Below are 19,982 nucleotides of genomic sequence, written 5' to 3' on the forward strand. Positions count from 1 at the left end.
AGCCGTGCAGTACCTACGTGCAGGGCATTTAGTTTCAGATTTGACTCATTTCTTGTGAGGGTCAGAAAATGAGGGAAACCTTTTTTCAATACAGACAATTTCCATGTGGTTGTCTCACACTATACCCCTTTTTTGTACCCACCACAACAAGGCAATTCGAGGCAGGGTCAAGGCTGTTTCTACCAGGGCCTTAGCTTCATCTGTGGCTTTTTGGAAAGGTTTGGATTCTTAAAATATTCTAGAAGTTCCAACTAGGTCTTCTGTTCTTAGTTTTACAAAGAGTTGTAAACTAGATACATTCTCCAGGTCTTAGCTTTGCAAAGACCTTTCTCCAGGGGCTCCTAGATTCTTTTTATTCCTCTCCCTCCTTCCACTCAATGTACGCTATGGTAGTCTGCCTATATAGCTGCTGTGACAGTGATCAAATGATGAACATGTTATGCATGTAAACTTGCCAAAACATTAGATGTTCAAATGATGACTGCTACAGTAGCTGCTCCCTCCACCCCCTTCATTTTTGTATGTTTTTGTTGCCAGAGATAGAAGATGTATAGTGTGTGTGTGTGTGTGTGTGTGTGTGTGTGTGTGTGTGTGTGTGTGTGTGTGTGTGTGTGTGTGTGTGTGTGTGCATTTTCCCCCAGCTCTGTCCTTTATGGGGCTTTATACCTTCCTTCTGTTGGCACAAAAGCTTTTAATGGCTTGGTACCCAAATCACTCTTTTTAGTCAGCTCAGCTCCAGCTGAATAATTCATTGTTTAAGAGTGTGAAAAGTGCACTGTATTTTTCTTTCCAGGACCATAGCCTCCTTTTTTAGTTAGCAAGAAGGTTCTGAAGATCTTGGTGCCTAGGCTGCTGTTTTACTGTTCTTGGAGCGTATGCAACCAGCAGCCTGGGTGCAGGTGGAAGGAGCCCAAGGCTTAGGAAGACTGGTTGACTTGTTCATAGGTAGGTACTAGTCTATCGGCCCCTGGGCCTATATAAGCCTAGCCCAAAAAGTTCCCTGGCTTTCGCCACCCAAGAAAATTACTTTCCTGCGCCCCTGTCGAGCAGAGCCACAGAAGTGATCCCTGTGGTGAATTTCCGATTTCCCATCCAATTGTCAAGATTCTTCTTAAAGAGGACTAATGAGGAGCTCTGCTTGACATGAATGGGTAGTCTGTTCCAGAGTATGGGAAGTCTCTGGGACAGGAATCTATCCCTCCAGCATGTTTTGTTTATTGTGGTGACAAGGTTTAGGTCCCTGGAGCTTGTGGCTCGGACAGATTGGGGTTTCATTAAGTGTAGCATGCCCAACAGATCTGGGTTTGACATGGCTTTGTATGTTAGGCAGAGGTCATCTCTGAGTAGGCAATAAGCGCCGGAGTAGAGCTGGAGTTTTTTTGAGATGGTCTGCGTATGGCATCTGTTTGAGGCCACTAATCCTCTTAGTGAGGTATTTCTGTGGCCTTTCTAGTTGTTGCAGATGTCTTGCGAGTTACATGCCAAATGGGGCGTTGTACTCTATGATGAGTAGAGTGGAACAATGACCTCTTTTTTCTGGAGGAGAACCCCTTTGAGATGAGGTGTGCCATGTAAAAGAATTTCCTGACTAGTGTGGCGATGTGATTATCAAAGGAGAGACCACTGTCCACCCGTGTCCCAAGGTCTCTTATCACACTTTTGGTGTTTAGTAGGAGTAGAGAGGAACAATGACCTCCTTTTTCTGGAGGAGAACCCCTTTGAGATGAGGTGTGCCATGTAAAAGAATTTCCTGACTACTGTGGTGATGTGATTATCAAAGGAGAGACCACTGTCCACCCGTGTCCCAAGGTCTCTTATCACACTTTTGGTGTTTAGTAGGCTACCGCCTATGTGGTAGTTCATGGGTACAGTGTTTTTCCCAAAGGGGATGACAGTGCACTTCTTGGCATTGAGCTTGAGGCCATGACTTTGACACCAAGCATCAGTCTCAGTGAAGCCCCTTTGTAGAATGTCCACATCATTAGACAATTCTGTTATGGCTCCTTGTTTGCAGTTGTCTGCGAACTTTGTTAGCCAAAGAACTGCTGTATTAGCCTGGACTTCTGAGAAATAGATGCCAAACGGGAGAGGAGACAGTACTGAACCCTGTGGTACTCCACTTGTCAGTGGTCTGAAGTCAGATTTGGAGTCTGCTACTTTCACTGTGTGGGTTCTGTCAGTGAGCCAGTTAGCCACCCATCTTGTAACATAGGGATTTATGCCCAGTCTGGTGAGTTTATCTATAATTCCAGAGTGGGGGATGGTGTTGAAAGTCTTGGCAAGGTCAAGATAGGCTGTGTGCACCACCTTACCCTCGTCCACGGCTCTGGTGACTGCTTCAAATAAGTCAGTCAGGTTTAAGAGACATGATCTACCTTTTACAAACCCAAACTGAGTGGGTTCCAGAGTTTGGAGGTTACCTATGACTTTGTTTATAAGCTCCAAGATGATACAGTCCATGGCCTTGCAGACCAGGCTCGTCAGGCTAATGGGGCGGTAGTTCCCAGGGTCCGTGGTGGCGCCTCCTTTGTGGAGTAGGATAACCATTGCTGTGCGTCATTCAGTAGGCACAAAGCCTGAAGTGAGGCTATGATTGAACATGGTACTTGGGTGGGGTGCCAGTTCGTGCAGAATGCAGCCAGAGATGTCTGGTCCCATGGATGCTGAGTTCTTGGCTTTGGAGAGTGCGGTCTTAACTTGTGCATCTGTGATTACAGGGGCTTTGCATTCTTCCAGTATAGAGATGGGCCCTTTGGGGGGTGGGGGTAGGGGGTCAACTTTTGCACTGAACCTATCTGCCAGGATGTTGGCAATATCAGTCGGTTCTGTATATCTAGTTCATTGTGCTGTAGCTCAGAGCAGGTCTGAGTGTTGCCATTGAGATTCTTGACGTAGCTGTAGAATGCTTTGTGGTTGTCTTTAGAATCAGTAGCGATTTTATTTTCGTAACTAGCTTTGGAGGATTTTATGAGGGATCTCAGCTTCTTACTGAGGCTGACCTGGGAGTTCCTGCAATCAGGGGATTTTACCCTTTTTTGCAACAGCTTCTTCCTTCTGTTGTAGAGTTTGTTTATAGCAGGTGACCACCAGATTGGCTTCCTTTTTTTGGAGGATAGCGTCTTGGTTCTGTTGGGGATGGCACAATCCATGCACTCGTGTATGTGTTTATACAGTGCATTTGTATAGGATTCAGCAGGTGTACCTCTGTTTTCCGTCTGCATGGTGTAGTGAAGTTTGTCACTTCTCAATGGCCAACTTCATGCTTCTTAAGACAGAAGTTTTTTATGGTGGTTTTCTTAATGGGGGGCAGAATAATGATGCCTAGGGTGATTAGCTTGTGGTCAGATCTGACCAGCGAGTAGTTGACCTCTGGCATGGAACATCGGTTACCCATTTAGGTAATGACCAGGTCCAGGATATTGCTGCCCCTGGTTGAGGTATGGACAAGCTGATCCAGGGCATTGGAATTTATGAATTCAAGAAAGCGTTGAGGAAATGAGCTAGTACATGAGTAGTTTTCCCAGTTGATGGAGTAGTTGAAATCGCCCATTATTAGGGTATTGGGCTGTACCTTAATATTATCCAGTATATCAAGAAATGTGGAGTGGGCATCCCTAGCATGGTGGGGGATCTGTAACAAGCTACAACCTGGATTGCAGTCTTGCCCAGTGTAGTTGCACTTGAATAATTTTGGATGCATTATGTTGAGCAACTAGCCTAGAGGTGTGGATATCCTTAATGAATATGGACACGCTTCCTCCTGTAGTGTTTTGGTCCAGGTTAGGTGGCCGAAAGCTGTGGTATGAATTATAGCCTGGCAATGCAGGGGTGCTCTCTGGAGCCTTGAACCAGGTCTCTGTTACTGCACAGATGTCAGTGTTCTCCATTTTAAGGAGTGCCTCAAGTGAGTGCATTTTGAGGTTTAGACTTCTAGCATTGAGCAGCATTACCCTCAGATTTTGCTTGCTTGTACCTGCTACGGTGGTGAGTTTGTTGTTTGAACCTTGCCTAAAAAAGGCACTATAGGGCTGGCAAGAGCCTTAGCCAGGATCCAGAATCCTAGTGGCGAAAGGTGTAGGCCATCTCTGGCAAAGCATCATGGTCTGTCGATCATGTCTTCCCAGGCAGACAGATGCTGGATCCCCTTAAAATGACACCAGAAGCTTAGCCAGTTGTTGAAGTCAATCATTTTGTCCTTGAACTGTGGTATCATTCAGGGCGATGGCAGGATGCTACTCGGGCTAGGCTCATACCTGCCTGGGCTGCATGACCCGAGAGCTCCTCCATGTCTCTTTTCATGTAGTCCAGGGAGGTACGTCTCAGGTCATTCATACCAACATGAACAATGACAGAGTCATATTTGTAATTGTGGAGTGACCTGAGTGCGTGCATTGTGGCAGATCCTGGCACCCAACAGGCAGCTGACAGTAACTTTCTCCTTGTTTAGCCTGGTGAGTGGAACATCAGTGTGCCTGACTATAGAGTCTCCTGTGACTAGTGTATTAGGTACGTTGTTTTGCCTTATGGGCTGAGGCTGAATGGCACACTGATTTTGTGGGCTATGTTTCTTTTGGGTAGTGTTGAGGGGGTGGTGGTTGCTTGTATTTCAGCTTTGGAGGTCTCTGTTGTTTGGGCAGATTTTTATTGAGAGCCTCCGTGAATGTAGGTGTGTGTTTTGTGTTACTATATGTGGGTTTAGGTGATGTAGGTTTTGATGGACTATGTGTTGAATGTGGTGTGTGGTGCAGGTGTTTACCTTCTCCTCTTGACTGTCTAGTCCAATCTTGGCTGGAGAGAGCTTGGCTTCCAGTTTGGCTATATAAGTGCATCTCTCACAGTTTGTAGTGTTGGGTGGTAAGAGGAGAGGGTTGTTGGTGCACATGAGGAAATTGCTGTGTTGCCCCAAGATGCTCAGCTTCATCAGATGGACAGGGGAATTTACCAGGAGCTGATGGTTGCTTATTAAAGTACTAAAAACTGTTTTTCTCCTAACAAGTGAGGAAAGTCGAGTGCTACAGTAATTTGTCGTTTATTTAGTGCTTGCAACGAGTTTTGAACAAATGCTGAGCACAAGGAAGCAGTTTTAGAGTGCTAAAACTAGAAAACTGGCTAGTTCTAAGGGAAAATTTGAAGAGCAGACTTTTTGGTACCGGGAATAGTTTAACCCTAGTTAAACGGCACTTAAACAGAAAGATGAAAGAGAAAGACATAGCCCAAAATGGCCATTAAAACTACAGATTCTGAGCTGAAACCACTCCTCCTCCTTATATCCTAGTCAGGATATAACCTGTATAGCTTAGGCTACTGCAGCAGTAATTTAACTGAACATCCGCTGTTAGGGTAATTTTATTTACACAGCAGCATTTTACAGTGCATTATCCCCCCAGAGTCCACAGAAACCAAAGGGTAATCATTACGATTTGCAAATTTCTGTGGTTTAGGTCATCAGTTGCCAACTTGCCAGAGCTCATTTGGCCATGCCCACAAAACTGAATGAGCATCCCAACAGAATTTTTTTTTTAATGTGAGTGGGGGTAAAGCCCTCCACGTTCCTACGCAAGGAATTGTACTTTTGCCACCTATAGTCCATCGCAAAACTAACTCTAGTGTTGTTAAACCTCAAGTAAGTTATATTTGTTTGTTTCTAAAAGGTTTCCCATTTTATCTTACAGACTTTATTAAACAGGCTTTAGTGTGTGTGTACTTATTGCTTATGTGATGATGGACACATCTTGTCAAACTCTACGTGTGAGAAGAGCCTGTCTCCTCTTGTTTGTGTTAAGCACCATACACATGTTAGCTGCTAGTATGTTTTACATAGCAAGCTGTTATGACATCTGTTAAATATCCATGTTTTCAGTCATGACAAAAAGCCAACAGTTTCTCTTGGAATATGTTATTTGTACATAAGTCACTAAAATGCTGCAAAACCGTGGTAGTACCAGCGAACTGTGCTATTTTTCTTTATATAAAATGTGTCATTGTGCCACAAAAACATGCTAGCAGCAGTAAGGGGGCAGGTTTATTTTGCACTCATCTAGTCCAATAAAATTAAAGTAGAATATGTTAAACTGTGCATACCAACAGCACCTATACAGAAAGCAGAATGTTCATTTTAGTTTACATAGCATTTCATGTGATGATACATCTGATGTATCCGTTTCTTGGTAGTCCATTGATCCCATCATGTACTGAGATGAAAGTGACAACATGCCCTGCTCTGTACCATGAACGTCTGCAGAATGTTAGTGTACTGGTGACTGACTGCATGCCCAGGTACTGACCTGGTATACATCTGATGTGCCTGTGCCTTCTGGACTTTAAAGTAGAGCAGGGGGTTTAACCTCACAAGCTTCTTTTGGTTCATATTTGAAACAAACATAGCAGACAAGTGGACACTCAGTAATTGGAAGTAATCAACTTTGATATAGTGCCCTTAGTTTAGGATCAGCCTGAGCAATGTGAAAAAAAATTACATAACCGTCAAACAACTCAAAACACTTGATGGCAACATGCATCAGAGTTAAAGACAGCAGTCACAAAAATATATGTATACATCCAGTCAAAAGTATATGTACCCCAGTCACTGATCATTTAATCAAAGCTGTGCAATCTGAATTAACTGGTCGAGTAAAGATTTGCTGGTAAAAGCGTACAACTTACCCAAGGGTCTGTTGACCTTAGAGTTAGTTGCATTAGAGATGGGAGGTCAAGGGGTCTCCACACTACTTGGGAATTGTCAGGAGTGGGGAGAAGTATTAACAGTTACATTGGGTCAGCATTCTTGACCCAAAGTGGTGTCATTTGGCTGGAGGGTTGGGTAGTGAGCATGTAAAAATAAAAACATAATTTCAGGAATGACTTATTGGATTTTAGGAGGTGACACTAGTGAGCCTATAAAAAATGCTAGCCTGAGTGCAAAACTCTATTTGCACATCAAAATGTTTTTAAAAAAAACATGATGTGTTCTGGATTGAATTACTGGGTTTAGAGATATTATAACACCCAGTGGAGAGGAAAATTGAAAACTCAAGAGCATCTAGTCATGCAGAATGTGCTGAGGAAAAAATTGAGGCACACATAATGGCCGAGATTTCTGGCTCAAGGATGTTTGGAGGTAAGTAAGGAGGTTGTGGTATTGTTTGGAGGATCAACAGCTACCCACTGAATAACTCCGTACATATGGACCCTTTTTGTACTTAAATGCATTACAGAACCAGGTTTTATTCTCTTAATAAAGTAAAATTTACATTTTTCAGCAGCAGAGTACTTTTCATTGTATGCACATAGTGTTAAATTTGTTTAAAATTGGACTTTTGTAACCTTGTTGAACTTTGTCTCATCTTTCCTTGTAGCCTATTTCTGCCTCAGCAGGACATATCCTGGGTGAAGCATGTCGAGAAAATAATGATGCCATGTTACCATTTGTCCGTCTGTTGCTGCACCACAATAAACTCGTTCCATTTGTAACGGCAGTAGCAGAGCTTGAGTTAAGAGATACACAGTAAGTAACTTCTTTCTACTTTTCAGAAGCAAGATCTGCTCAGGTTTTGTATGCTTACAGGTTCATTTCTTATTTATTACAAATTTGGTCCCCTCCTAACATTGAAGACCCAACAGATTCATTGTTATAATTTTGGATTGATAATCCACTCCTAACCTTGAAGACCATAACAGCAATCACTCTAGGTGAAATGTAGATACTTCCTGCAGAGATTAGAAGTTGACAGCTGGGAAACAGTGAGTGGCCAGTATCACAGCAATGGAGTTGTGCATGGTAAGTGAAGAAGTAATGCTTTCATGACGGGAAGGAAAGGTAAATTTAAATAAAAAAATGGAATTACTTCAGGAATTAATTTTCTTTTGCATATGGCAGTGTGACAAAGTGTTTGACTTTGTTAAAGAAGATTTCCTTCTTCCAGAGTACTTTAGATGTTGTAAGCAGAGTATGTAAAGAATAATAATACTGAAAGCCCATTCTGCTGTCTTATGAAGTAGTGAGTTCTGAAACATGTTAGAACAGTAATAATGAAAAACCCTGGATCCTGAGAGGTTTTCTGCATAACTGTCAGGGTGTTAAACTAGCACTGTAGAGGTTAGTCACATTGAACACTGCTGTTGTAGCCAAAGCTATATGGGTTGTATCCTGCCAAGTATATAACAGCCAACTTCCAAAGCTTCAGGGCACATTCCACACACCCAAACTGTCAAACAGCTCAAGCAGAGCTGACTAAAAGACAAGTGTGGGTACCAGGCCATTCAGAGCTTTACTGTTGCCAAAGAGAATGCTCCTCTGAGGCTTTTCAGGATCAGCGGTTAGCTTGTGCTACTACTTTGCTGGGCAGATGATTTCCTCTAAGAGAAAAAGTTTCCATTTAATAATTTTGCTTATTATTTATACTTTCTTCTTCAGGAGATTTATTTTAAAGCTAGAAGTTTGTGTTTTAACTGACTGTCTTAAGACTGTACTGTACTTTTAAACAGAAGCACTCTTTTTCCTTTCAGTTTAAAATTTGGTTAATGTAACTATAAAAATTTTTTTTTTGAAGGCAAATGGGCTGACGTAGTCGTTTAAAGTGCTATCTGAAGGAGTTTACTTCATTTGGTCTTCAACCTGTGAGATACCGGATCCATATCGGATCCAAGCCGGCAACTTTACTAGCATCTGCTCCGACCTCCAAGCTCCTCCCCTTACCCATAATACACCTCCACTACCTTCCAACCCCCAGATCTCGTTTGCCGCGAATAGCTAAAGCATCGTGATCTCTAGAGCTCCAGGTCATAAGTGAGTTAAAAGTTTAAAAATGTATCTTTTTTTCTCTCTAAACTTTAGATAGTGATAGTATAGGTTCCCCTTTCTCCTCTCCTCGCTTGGTACGTCGAGTTGTTAGTGTTTACAGTTGTTAGATTAGTTTAGGTAGTTGTGTGTGGTTTTGCTTCCCCTCCCTCCTCGCAGTGTGTTCTATGTGTAAGTGTAGTGAGTGGGTGTTTTATACTAAGAAAGATAACATTCTTTTTTGTAGTTATTCTTTCTTCTGAGACTGTGACTTCTGTGGCTGATAAGCCTGTATTCAAGAGATGCACTTAGTGTGGCCATAAGTTTATCCCCTGCAGATGGTCACACTCTGTGTGTTATGTGCTTGGGCGTGGCCCATTTGAACACAGACTGCACTATATGCACGGGGTTCAACCCCCGCGCCATTAAAGACAGGAAGGCCAAGTTGGCCCTAAAAGGCCTTCTTCCCCCTTCTGATACTGTTGTCTTGTCTTCAGCTTCAGTCACAGCGGCTGCTGTGGCCACCTCTCCTCCTTCTCTTCCCCTGGCTTCTCCTCCCTCCCAGGCTGGGACTCAACCTCCTGTGCAAAAGCCTGTGGAAGCGTAGCGGAAAAGGGGCAGAGAGAAGAAGAAAGAGTCGAAGTTGAGGGAAAAGTGTAAGAGGTCTCAGGACCTCCCTTCGCCAGTAAAAACTGTACGGATCCATGACTCCCCTCGGCTCCGATCTCCGAGGTTCTTCCTGGAGCTGGAGGAGACACGCTTAGCTTCTATGGCCTCGGTGCCTTCACCCGCAAGGTTGGAGTCCATGGCCTCGTCGAGGTCCACCCGGTCTTTGTCTGATGTCGATATGGATAAAATGATGAGGTTCATCGTACTCAGATCCAGATGGGGGGTCTTGCCAGCCCACTCTCCCTCAGGAGGTGGGAGCTCGCTTCCTTTTTTCCAGCTGTTATCTCCTTCTCCAATCTGTCCATCGAGTTCGGAGTATTCTGATCTGAGGATGGCTTTAGTCAGGGGATTAGTGCTGACGATACCTGCTTCCTCGATGCCAACAGCTGCCTGGTGCGTGTTGGATTCGAGCAGTTCAGATCGAGCCGGAGCTTAGGTGTCGGATCTGAGGGAGTGGAACTTTTTTCTTCGGCTCCGCCTTTGTCGGGCCAAGTTCCCTTCCTCAGAGCTCCGTCCACTTAGGGCCCGCCTCCAATTCTCTCGTCGGACCCAGGGAGACTGGCCTTCTTATTGGTTTCTCAGGAGGTTCGCTCTCCTTCAGCATTCAAAGTGGTAGAAAGTGTTCTTTCTGCTGGATCGAGACCCCTGACTGCCCCCTCAGACTCCACCTAGACCCCCTTGGCTTTTTCTATGGTCTCCATCATTTTACCAGAGGGATGGCCCGTGCTCGAGGAGCCCCAGACAGTTCCCCCTGAGGAACAAGTGTCTTGTGAGTTCCCCCCGGAGAGCCCCAACGGAGAGGTGCTTCACAAGCATACATGCAAGAGGAGGCATACATGCAAGAGGAGGCACTTGGACTCAGAGTCCCTCACCAAGGATACGGACTTGGATGATGGAGAAGGTTCCCCTAGGTCACCTCCCAAGGATGTCCTACGTCAACAGGGAGATTGGTCTGCCCCCAAATTTACTTCTGACGAGTCCATGTTCCTGGAGGCTTTTGGCACGGGCCCATCTACTCCCTGGGTGTCCCCTCCTGCAGATCCTTTGGTGGACCTGGTCACCTCATGGGCATGGAAGGAGATAGACACCATAGAACTAATTCCAAAAAGACCCGACAAAATTTTGAGTCCCCCCACAGACAGGCCAGCATGGAACAAGGGCTCCCCATAGACGCTATGTTGGTAGCAGAAGCCACAAAGAAGGAACTTGCCCAGGAGAGTTCCTCGGTTCATCCTCCAGACCTAGAGTCACGGATGATGGACCGCCTAGGGAAGCAGGTTTACATTTCAGCTACCTTTTCAATTAGGGCGCTGAACTACCTGGCCCATGTCACCAGACTCCAATGCGACCTGGTAAAGGAGCTGGAGGAGTCTCCCCCTAAGTCCATGTCGCTGGAGGACAGGGTCTCGTTCTCCACGAGGATGGCCACTTTGAAATCAGTCTCCAACACATCCATGCGACTCCTTTCACATGCTACTGAAGGATTGGCTAGGGCAGCTGAGTCTGGCGTGTCCATGAGGTGTAATGCCTGGCTTAGATTGTCAATTTTCCGAACCTTTCAAGACGTCCTTTGCCAGTGTCCCTTATGATGGCTCTACTCTCTTTGGTATGACCGTCAGAGGCATTAGTCCAGAGTGAGTAGGACGGGAAGACACTGTCTGCTGTCGGGATCCACTTCTCGAACCCTCAAAGGTCCTTTTCCCAGAACCAGAGAGGGCAAAAGAAGATGTGGTTCCGGAAGTCACAGTATTCCCGGAACACTCAGGGCTCTTCTTCACCCAGATGCAGAGGGGGGCAGAATGGACGCCGGCCCAGAGGCGGGGGGGGGGGGTCCGAGGAATTTTGCGGCTCAGGAACCTTTCTCGGACAGACCCAGGCAGCAACCCTGAGGGGTGGCCCGACTGCTCTACTCTGGAGTCAGTCGGGGGACGATTGTCCTTGCATCTAGCAATATAGGAGTCCATAACATCAGACCACTGGGTGCTTCAGATCATATCCAGAGGATACTGTATATCCCCGTTGTGGGTCCCCCCAGATCTCCCAAATACCTTCCGAATGTGCCACCCATGCAAAGGGAAGCAGCAGCACAGGAAATTTCCAAGCTGCTAAAAAAACGAGCCATCGAAACTGCCCCCCCAGATCAGTCTGGATCAGGTTTCTACTCCAGGTTCTTTTTGGTGCCAAAGAAAACAGGGGACTTAAGGCCCATTCTGGACCTTTCTACCCTGAACCTGTCAGTTGCCAAAGAGATGGTCACACTACAGTCCATCATGCCATACCTGCAAGAGTGTGACTGGATGTGCTCGTTAGAACTCCAGGATGCTTACTATCACATAAAGATGCACAGAAGCTCCAGGAGGATCCTCCGCTTCCAGCTAGGAGTCCATCATTACCAATTTTGTGCACTATCCTTTGATCTCACAACAGCCCCCAGGGTGTTCACCAAAGTGATGGTGGTGGTGGTAGCGGCTCACCTGAGCCTTCAGGGGATTCAGATCTATCCGTACCTGGATTGACTCCTCACTGCTCCCACCAGGCATGTACTCTCCCAAACCAGGGATTATTTCCTGATTCTTGTCCTGCATTTGGGGATCACAATCAATGCATCAAAATCACTCCTAGATCCTGTACAGATGAAAGACTACATTGGTGCCAGGACAGAAACTTTGCAGTGCAAAATCTTTCTGACCTCGGAGAGAGTACAAAACCTGAGGATGCATGTCGCCGTAATCTACCACTCTCATCTCCCAATGGCGAAATCGGTGTTGAGGGCCTTAGGCTCAATGGTGGCAACCATAACTCTTCTCCCGTGTGCCTGGTTACACATGAGAATTCTACAGTGGACTCTAGCTGTACAATGGCCCCTGTTGGAACTGCCATTGGCATATCCAATTCAACTCAGTCGAGTCTGTAAGTCGTCCCTCATATGGTGGATGTGTTCTCCGGACATTTGTGAGGGACGACCCTTTGTTCTAGCTGTGGCCCAAGCCACAGTGACCACAGATGCCTGCCAGCTTGGGTAGGGGGGCATTTTTCGGGCAGGACAGTCCAAGGCCTGTGGTCCCCTTTAGAGACCAGCTTGCACATAAATGTCCTAGAGATGAGGGCGGTCCTTCTAGTGTTGCAGGCCCTTCATGCCTTTCTCCCTCTGGGAACAATTGCAATTCAGTCAGACAACATGTCAGTGGTCTGGTATATCAACAAACAGAGAGGGACCAGATCTTACCCCTTTTGTTGTAAGGCCATGATAGTGTGGGAATGGGCGCTCTTCACCGGTCGCTTTCTCATCACCATCGCCCATTCCGAGACTGTCCAACATCATAGTGGACAGGTTAAGTCAGACTATTCTGATGCCTTACTAGTGGTCTCTGAATCTTTCAGTAGCGGAACAGATCTTCCGCGAGTGGGGTCAACCTTGCTGCAATCTCTTTGCATCTCCTTTCAACACGAAATGCAGTGAGTTTTTCACTCTGAACCCCCTGCCGGGGGAGTCCCCCAGAGATGCGCTAGTTCATGCTTGGCTTCCCAGTCTTCTGTATGCTTATCTGCCAGTACCTCTTATTCTGAGGTTTCTACAGAAAGCTTGTTGACTGGGGAGCAAAGTGATCCTCATTGCCCCATTTTGGCCTCATCAGGTATGGTCTCCCTTCCTTTGGTCTCACCTTCTGCCTCCACCTTGGATCCTGGATTCCATTCAGGATCTGATTTCACACCCTTCGGGGGTGCCTCATCCATAGCTGGACAGTTTGAAGCTCACAGCTTGGCTGCTCCAGTTTCCATGATTGCTAGGACTCCTGGACTATCTTCCTCAGTTAGATCTATTTTGGTAGCTGCTCATAAGTCTTCCACCAGGAAGGTTTATCACAGCAAGTGGAAATGTTTTTCCTTTTGGGCCTCTCAAAGGAGTTTAGACCCCCTCACAGCTCCTTTTCCCGCCATTCTTGATTTTCTAGCTGATATATTTCAACATGGAGCTAGTTCTTCTATGGTCAAGGTTCAGTTGGCTGCCATTTCTCATTTCATGTGGGGGAGAATTCTGCCTCTTTAGCCTCCTCCAGACTGTGTAAAGCCTTTATTAAAGGCACCTTTTTGTTATACCGCCCGGTCAGGGATCCAGTTCCCCCTTGTGACCTTACTATGGTTCTTCAAGCTTTGGTGTCTCTGCCTCTCAAGCCTGCTGCAACAGTAGATCTGAAATATTAATCTTGGAAAACAGCTTTTCTGGTGGCTATTACCTCTGCCAAAAGGGTTTCAGAACTGCATGCCTTGTCCATCAAAGTTTTTCATAAAGATAGGGTTTCCCTTGGGACCAATCCATCCTTTCTTCCTAAGGTGGCTTGACCAGTCAGTATCAATTAGACCATCAGTATGCCTGTGTTCTTTCCTAATTATACTAACAAGATGGAATACAAACTCCACTTGCTGGATGTTCATAGACAGTTAGGATTATATTTACATTTCTCCTCCAGGTCAGGTGAGAGGTCATTCCACTAGATCGATGGCTACGTCTGCGTCTTTTTGGTCTAGAGTATCTTTGGATGATATTTGTTCTGCAGCTACTTGGTCCTCATCTCATACATTTATTTCTCATTACAAATTGGATCTGACTTCCAGAAGGAGAGCATCCTTTGGTTCCGCAGTGCTCTGGAATATCCTTCCATGAGGGCCTCCCAGGAGTTAAGTAGCTGCGGACTCTGTCCCACAGGTTGAAGACCAAATGAAGTAAACTACTTCAGATAAAGATGTTATGTACTCACCAAAACATTCCATCTGAGTAGTTCTACTTCATTTGTCTTCAACCATCCCTCCCTCCTCCCCCCGGACCTTGGCATATGAACAGCCGACGGGCTGAGGTTGCAGGTCACAAGTATTTTTCAGGTCTGGTTGTCAGTATAAGGTTCAGCAAACTTGATCTGGGGGTTGGAAGGTAGTGGAGGTGTATTATGGGTAAGGGGAGGAGCTTGGAGCAGATGCTAGAAAAGTTGCCGGCTTGGATCCGATAAAGATACGGTATCCCACAGGTTGAAGACAAATGAAGTAGAACTACTCAGATGGAACCTTATAGTGAGTGCATATTTTTTTTTTTACTATGTTTGTTTTGGGGAGGGCTTTTTATTTTTATAGGCATTTGCTGTTACTTTTCCTTGGGAAAGAGGCACCATTTTTGGCTTGACCATGGAACAAACTGCAGGTCCAATGTTGTGTCCTCCTTCCAACCACAAAAATAAAAAGTTAAGCAAAAGACCTTCATCACCATACAGGGTAGCAATTTGCCTAAGCATCAGGTGGTTGACTCTGCTATGGCCATTTGTTGTGCCTCATGCCACTCATCTTTACCCCAAATCTCTCTGGTGTAGCACCTACAGCCACCATGGATCTGGGATTAGCTAAGTCATGTGTGACTGTTGGGGTCCCCTCAGTGGGCAAGAGAAAGACACTCTTGCTGGCTCTTGGAGAGGGAACAGGGAGGGCTTCCCTGTTTTGTCAGAATATTGTGCCCTTCCCTAAGGAAGCTGCTGCTTCCATTAATAACACTGCTGGTTCCATTCTTTCTGTCAGAAAGAAGCAAAAAACTAAGCATGTATCTTCTGCTCCTCAAATGTCCTTGTATAGGAGTAATACTGGGTCTGACTAAGGGTTTAATTCCGGCTATTGATCCTTCTTGTAATGTAGTTAGTTTCTGGTAAAAGAAAGAGGAAATCTTTTTCCTGAAGAGATACAAAATTTTGAATCTGGACAGGAGGGTGAAGAGTCAGATACAGACTCTGAGGAGAGCTCAGTTTCTGATTTTCCATGTGGGGTTTCCTCTTTCTCTGGGACTATTTCTAGGATGTGCTGGTGTTTTCAGTGGAAAACACTGAAGTTTCTCAGTCCCTCAGAAACTACTATGAGCTGTTACAGATGGAATTTCCAGAACCTGCTCCTATCCATCTAGTTTTGTCTGCTTTGGAGGATGTGTGCAATTATTACCAGCAGTTTTTGTGACAGTCAGCCAGCTGCTTATCAAAAGAAAGCCAGGATGTATAAAGTTCCTTAGTTTTTTACGTTTTTATATAGCCTTTTCAAACCTGATCCAGGAGATATAGCTTTAGTTAATCCTTCTGCTGCTAAACAGTTAATTCTAACCCTTCTCTTTCTGATAATGATAGAAAGGTTATTGATAAGTATGGGGAAAAGGTGTATACTCCTGCAACTTTGATTTTCAGAATTTTAAATTGTCAGGCTCCTATGTTAAGGTTTGTCCTGACTATGAGGAATGTTTTGTCTGCAATCTCTTCTTGTGAGGAAAAGTATGCAATAAATAATTTAATTTCTTCTATTCAAGTCACTGCTCATTGTATAGTGTGTGTGTATATGACTCAGTTGTTACTTCCAAGGGCTATGGTCACTGGTACTGTTTTGAGGAGGTTTGCATGGCTGCATTCTCAGAACCTCACAGATGTTAAAAATTAGATTTTAAATTCTCCTTTGGATGGAGATTTAGTTTTTGACCCTTTGCTCAGAGGAGATCAAAAAGTGTGATGAAACAGGTGAACTGATACAGAGGATCTTTAAGATTTTTCAGCCCTCCTTTTCTAAATTTTTCAAGGAATTCTGTAACTCCTCATCCAGTGTTGGGAAGAAACAAAATAAACATCGAGTAAACCAATGTTTACGAAGAAATGGCAAAGGGTTTCAAGAAGAATTCTGTAAACTCCCAAAACCAAGGACAGTCCAGTAAGTCAGACTGACTATTTTAAGAGACTTTGATGTTCATCGTGTTTCACTGTTGCAGTCATGACTGTAGGGTTCTCCCCTGCCGGCAGGCAGTCCCCAGTCGGCCAGAATCCCAAAGTCTGGGTCCGGCGTCGGCTGCTCAGCCATGCTCCTTGACGTCAGAGCGCCAGGAGTACAAAGCAGACAGCCGACGCCATGTTCTCCAGTCTTTCTTGCCGTACGGTGATAGCAGTTCGCAAGTGCCGGTCGGCTGACTCCTGACAATTTTTTCTAAACGTACTTCAGTCTGAAGACTTTCTTCTCCTACTCAAAGCTAAGTACCTCGTTGGGGAAACTTTTTTCTTGCTCCAGTCCGATGTCAGAAAAAGTTAATAATTGTATTTCATGTGGGAAGCAAATACCTCATAAGGATTTTCATTCTTACTGTATTCCTTGCTTAGGCCCTGACCACGACGTAGCTAGTTGTCGGTTTTGTGCTAGATTTAATCAACGTACGATTAAACGAAGGTACGATTTTGCATTTCATTACTTCGGTAGGCGTTTCAATTACAAAATGTCGTCGGACACGGTTCCGGCTACCGGAGTTCACAAACGACGCAAGGATAAAGACAGGCCTCCGACGTCTAAATCAGACGATATTGTACAAGCAGTTCAGCCCCTGTCGTTGGCCATTTCGGAACCGATGGCCGAAACGGACTCCCACGAGGAGCCAACTAGGCCTTTGAATATTTCTGTTGCAGGACCTTCGGACAATGCTCCTTCGGATGGGTCCGGAGCCGCTGTGCAGGTACCGGCTTCCGAAGGGGTTTTCAGGCCTACTCAGCTTCTAATAAAGGCAAAACCAAACACAAAGGCAAAGACTCCTTCCAAATTAAAGACTACAGCCCAGGCCTCTTCTGATCCGGCACCCAAGTCTCAGAAACAGTTACTTAAGATGGCGGAGGACTTACTTACTATGATCAGGGATTCACATCCCCCTCCAGATAAAAGGCCAAGGCAGGAAGTGTATTATGACTCCTCTGATCAGGCTTCTGTTTCTTCAGTTTCTTCTTCTGACCAGGAATATTCTTTCCCTCCTTATGAGGATACTGATGCTGAGGAATCCATTCCTTCAGCTTCTCCCCCTGAGGATTTCTCTTTTGGGGAAACTTTACATGAAATGAGGGAACATTTTTACTGGGAAGGACAGGAGTACTCGGAATCTAAGAAGAGACTTAGGGATTTTCTTCTTCTTCCCCAACATAGACCCCTGGCTATCCCTCCTATTTTGGATATTGTGGATGATGCTTTTTCGGAGGCTAACTTAACTCCTGACTCTCTTACTCCAGCTCCTGTTAAGCCAGACACATATGATAGGGTTCCTGATTCCCACCAGTTTTTATACAGGAATCCTACTGCTGATCCTGAAACCATTTCTCATGGCCCTAAGGGGGTTAAGGCCGCTACTGCTAAAAACCCCATTCCCACTGAGAAGGATTCCAGATCTTTAGAAAGATGGGGCAAAAAAGTGTACACTTCTGCTACTTTATCTATTAGGGCTTTAAACTGTCAATTTCATATGCTGAAATACCAGCAATTTCTTCTGTCTGTTTTGAAACAAAAGCTAACTTCCATTTCCGCCTGTGCAGATGATAAGGAATTACATGACTTAATGCATGCCACTGAACAAGTTGGGAAGCATGGTTTACACTGTGGATTTGATGCCTTGGAGGCTTCTTGTAGGGCTGCTGCCTGTGGCACAGTTATTAGAAGGCATGCTTGGTTAAAGGAACAAAACTTGGCAGATCAAGTTAAAGCTACGTTATTGGATGCTCCTGTTCAGCATAATGTTTTATTTGGATCTAAGGCTGAAGAGGTGATAAAGAAGATGGAGGACAAGGCAAAATCCATGCAAACGGTTAAAGATTTTTTACAAGTACAGCCACCCAGATTTAGTAGGAATTGGCCTACAAAAAACTGGTCCTTTCCCAATTCAGACAGGCCTCAGAGGGGTAGATACAGACGCTCCCGAGGAAGGCCTCAAACGCAAGCCTCTTACAGACCAAGACAGTGGACTGCTTCCACCCCTAGGGGAGGAGAGGACAGGTCGCAAGCTCATAGAAAACAGGCTCAATGACTCCCTCTGTTGGGCTGCAGGAACTTCTTGCCTGGAAGCCCCTCTCGGAGGAAAACTTTCTCTTTTTCACCTAAATTGGACTCATATAACCCAAGACAAGTGGGTTCTGGATGTGGTTTCAAGAGGTTACAAATTCCATTTTCATACCCTACCAAGACCAAGCGGATGGCCAGATCTTCCAAAACATCAATGGTTAGAGGCCTTAAACCAGGTGGAAGCTCTCTTGGCTATGAAAGCCATAGAACTGGTTCCACTTTCAGAAATGGGACAAGGTTTTTACTCAAGGCTCTTTCTTGTCCCCATAAAGCAAAATTCATGGAGACCCATTCTGGATCTGTCAGTCTTGAACACTTTTCTCGAGATACCAAAATTCAAGATGCTTACTCTACAGCAGCTACTTCCAATGCTGACCAAAAATGCATGGATGGTAACTTTGGATTTAAAGGAGGCATATTTACACATTCCCATCAGGCAGGAATGCAGAAAATACCTCAGGTTCAAGGCCGGATTGAGGCACTATCAATTCTCTGCGCTGCCCTTTGGATTGTCTACTGCGCCCAGGGTCTTCACCAAATGCCTGGCTCCAGTAGTAGCTTATTGCAGACTCAAGGGAATTCAAATTTACCCTTATCTGGACGACTGTCTTATTCAGGCAGACAGCAAGGATGTCTTACTCCAGCATCTAGAATTTGTTCAGAATCTTCTCAAGTTCCTGGGATTCACTATAAACATAAAAAAGTCAAATTTGACATCCTCACAACAGATAACTTTTCTGGGTGCTCTTCTAAACACAACAACCCAGATGGCATTTCTGACATACGAAAAACAATTACAGCTGGCTTCAACTTTCAAAACGTTGGTAACATTAACTCCGCTATCTGCAAGGAAATTCCTGCAGGCTTTGGGTTACATGGCTTCCTGCATCCTTCTCGTACCATATGCAAGACTACATATGAGGAAAATACAGTGGTACCTAAAAAGTGTATGGTCTCAGCATTGCCACAGTTTAGACATACAGATCACCGTTCTGCCTTGTCCTCAAAAGGAATTCCTTTGGTGGTCCAGGGCATGTACTGTAAACAAAGGAAAACCCTTCAGTCTGCCTCTAGCCAGTCAGATACTAACCACGGACGCCTCAGACTGTCCATGGGGAGCCCATTTGCAGGGCAACTGTCTGCAGGGCCTTTGGACAAAGGATCAGAAGCACCTGCATATCAATTTAAAGGAAATGGTAGCTGTTCAGAATGCTCTATTGGCCTTCAGGAATCTTCTACAACCAGGACAACAACTGATATGGACAGACAACACCACAGTTATGTGGTACATAAACAAGCAAGGGGGAATCACATTCCTATCCCCTTTGCAGACTAGCCATGAATCTATGGCACACAGCTCTAGCTTGCAAACTGGACCTTCAAGCTCAGTTTCTACCAGGGAAGCAAAACTTTCTGGCAGACAGTCTGAGCAGAAACCTGTCGGACCCACACGAATGGATGCTGGACACCGAAATATTCAAGATGATTACAGCAGTCTGGGGATGTCCTCACATAGACCTCTTTGCATCCCACCTCAATCATCAACTACAGATTTTTTGCACCAGGACATTCCACGAACTAGCTTGGAAAGTGGATGCACTATCATTCAGTTGGAGAAACCTCTCGGGATATGCCTTCCCGCCTCTACCTCTTCTTCCACGGGTGTTAT

The 19,982-nt window shown here is 45.1% G+C and overlaps 1 protein-coding gene across 1 annotated transcript in view; it reads left to right on the forward strand.

Annotated features, from left to right (window-relative positions):
• The window catches only part of LOC122802337 (ras GTPase-activating protein 2-like), a 1,675,609-nt gene that overhangs the window by 1,369,387 nt on the left and 286,240 nt on the right, over positions 1–19,982 (forward strand). The window contains exon 11 of the mRNA XM_044071975.1: positions 7,356–7,504. Coding sequence (XP_043927910.1) covers positions 7,356–7,504 — 149 coding nt within the window. The remainder of the gene's footprint in view (positions 1–7,355; positions 7,505–19,982) is intronic.

This window comes from Protopterus annectens, chromosome 5.part0 (genome assembly GCF_019279795.1).
Source record: "Protopterus annectens isolate FY-2018-M chromosome 5.part0, PAN1.0, whole genome shotgun sequence".
In the NCBI taxonomy this organism is placed as follows: Eukaryota; Metazoa; Chordata; order Ceratodontiformes; family Protopteridae; genus Protopterus; species Protopterus annectens.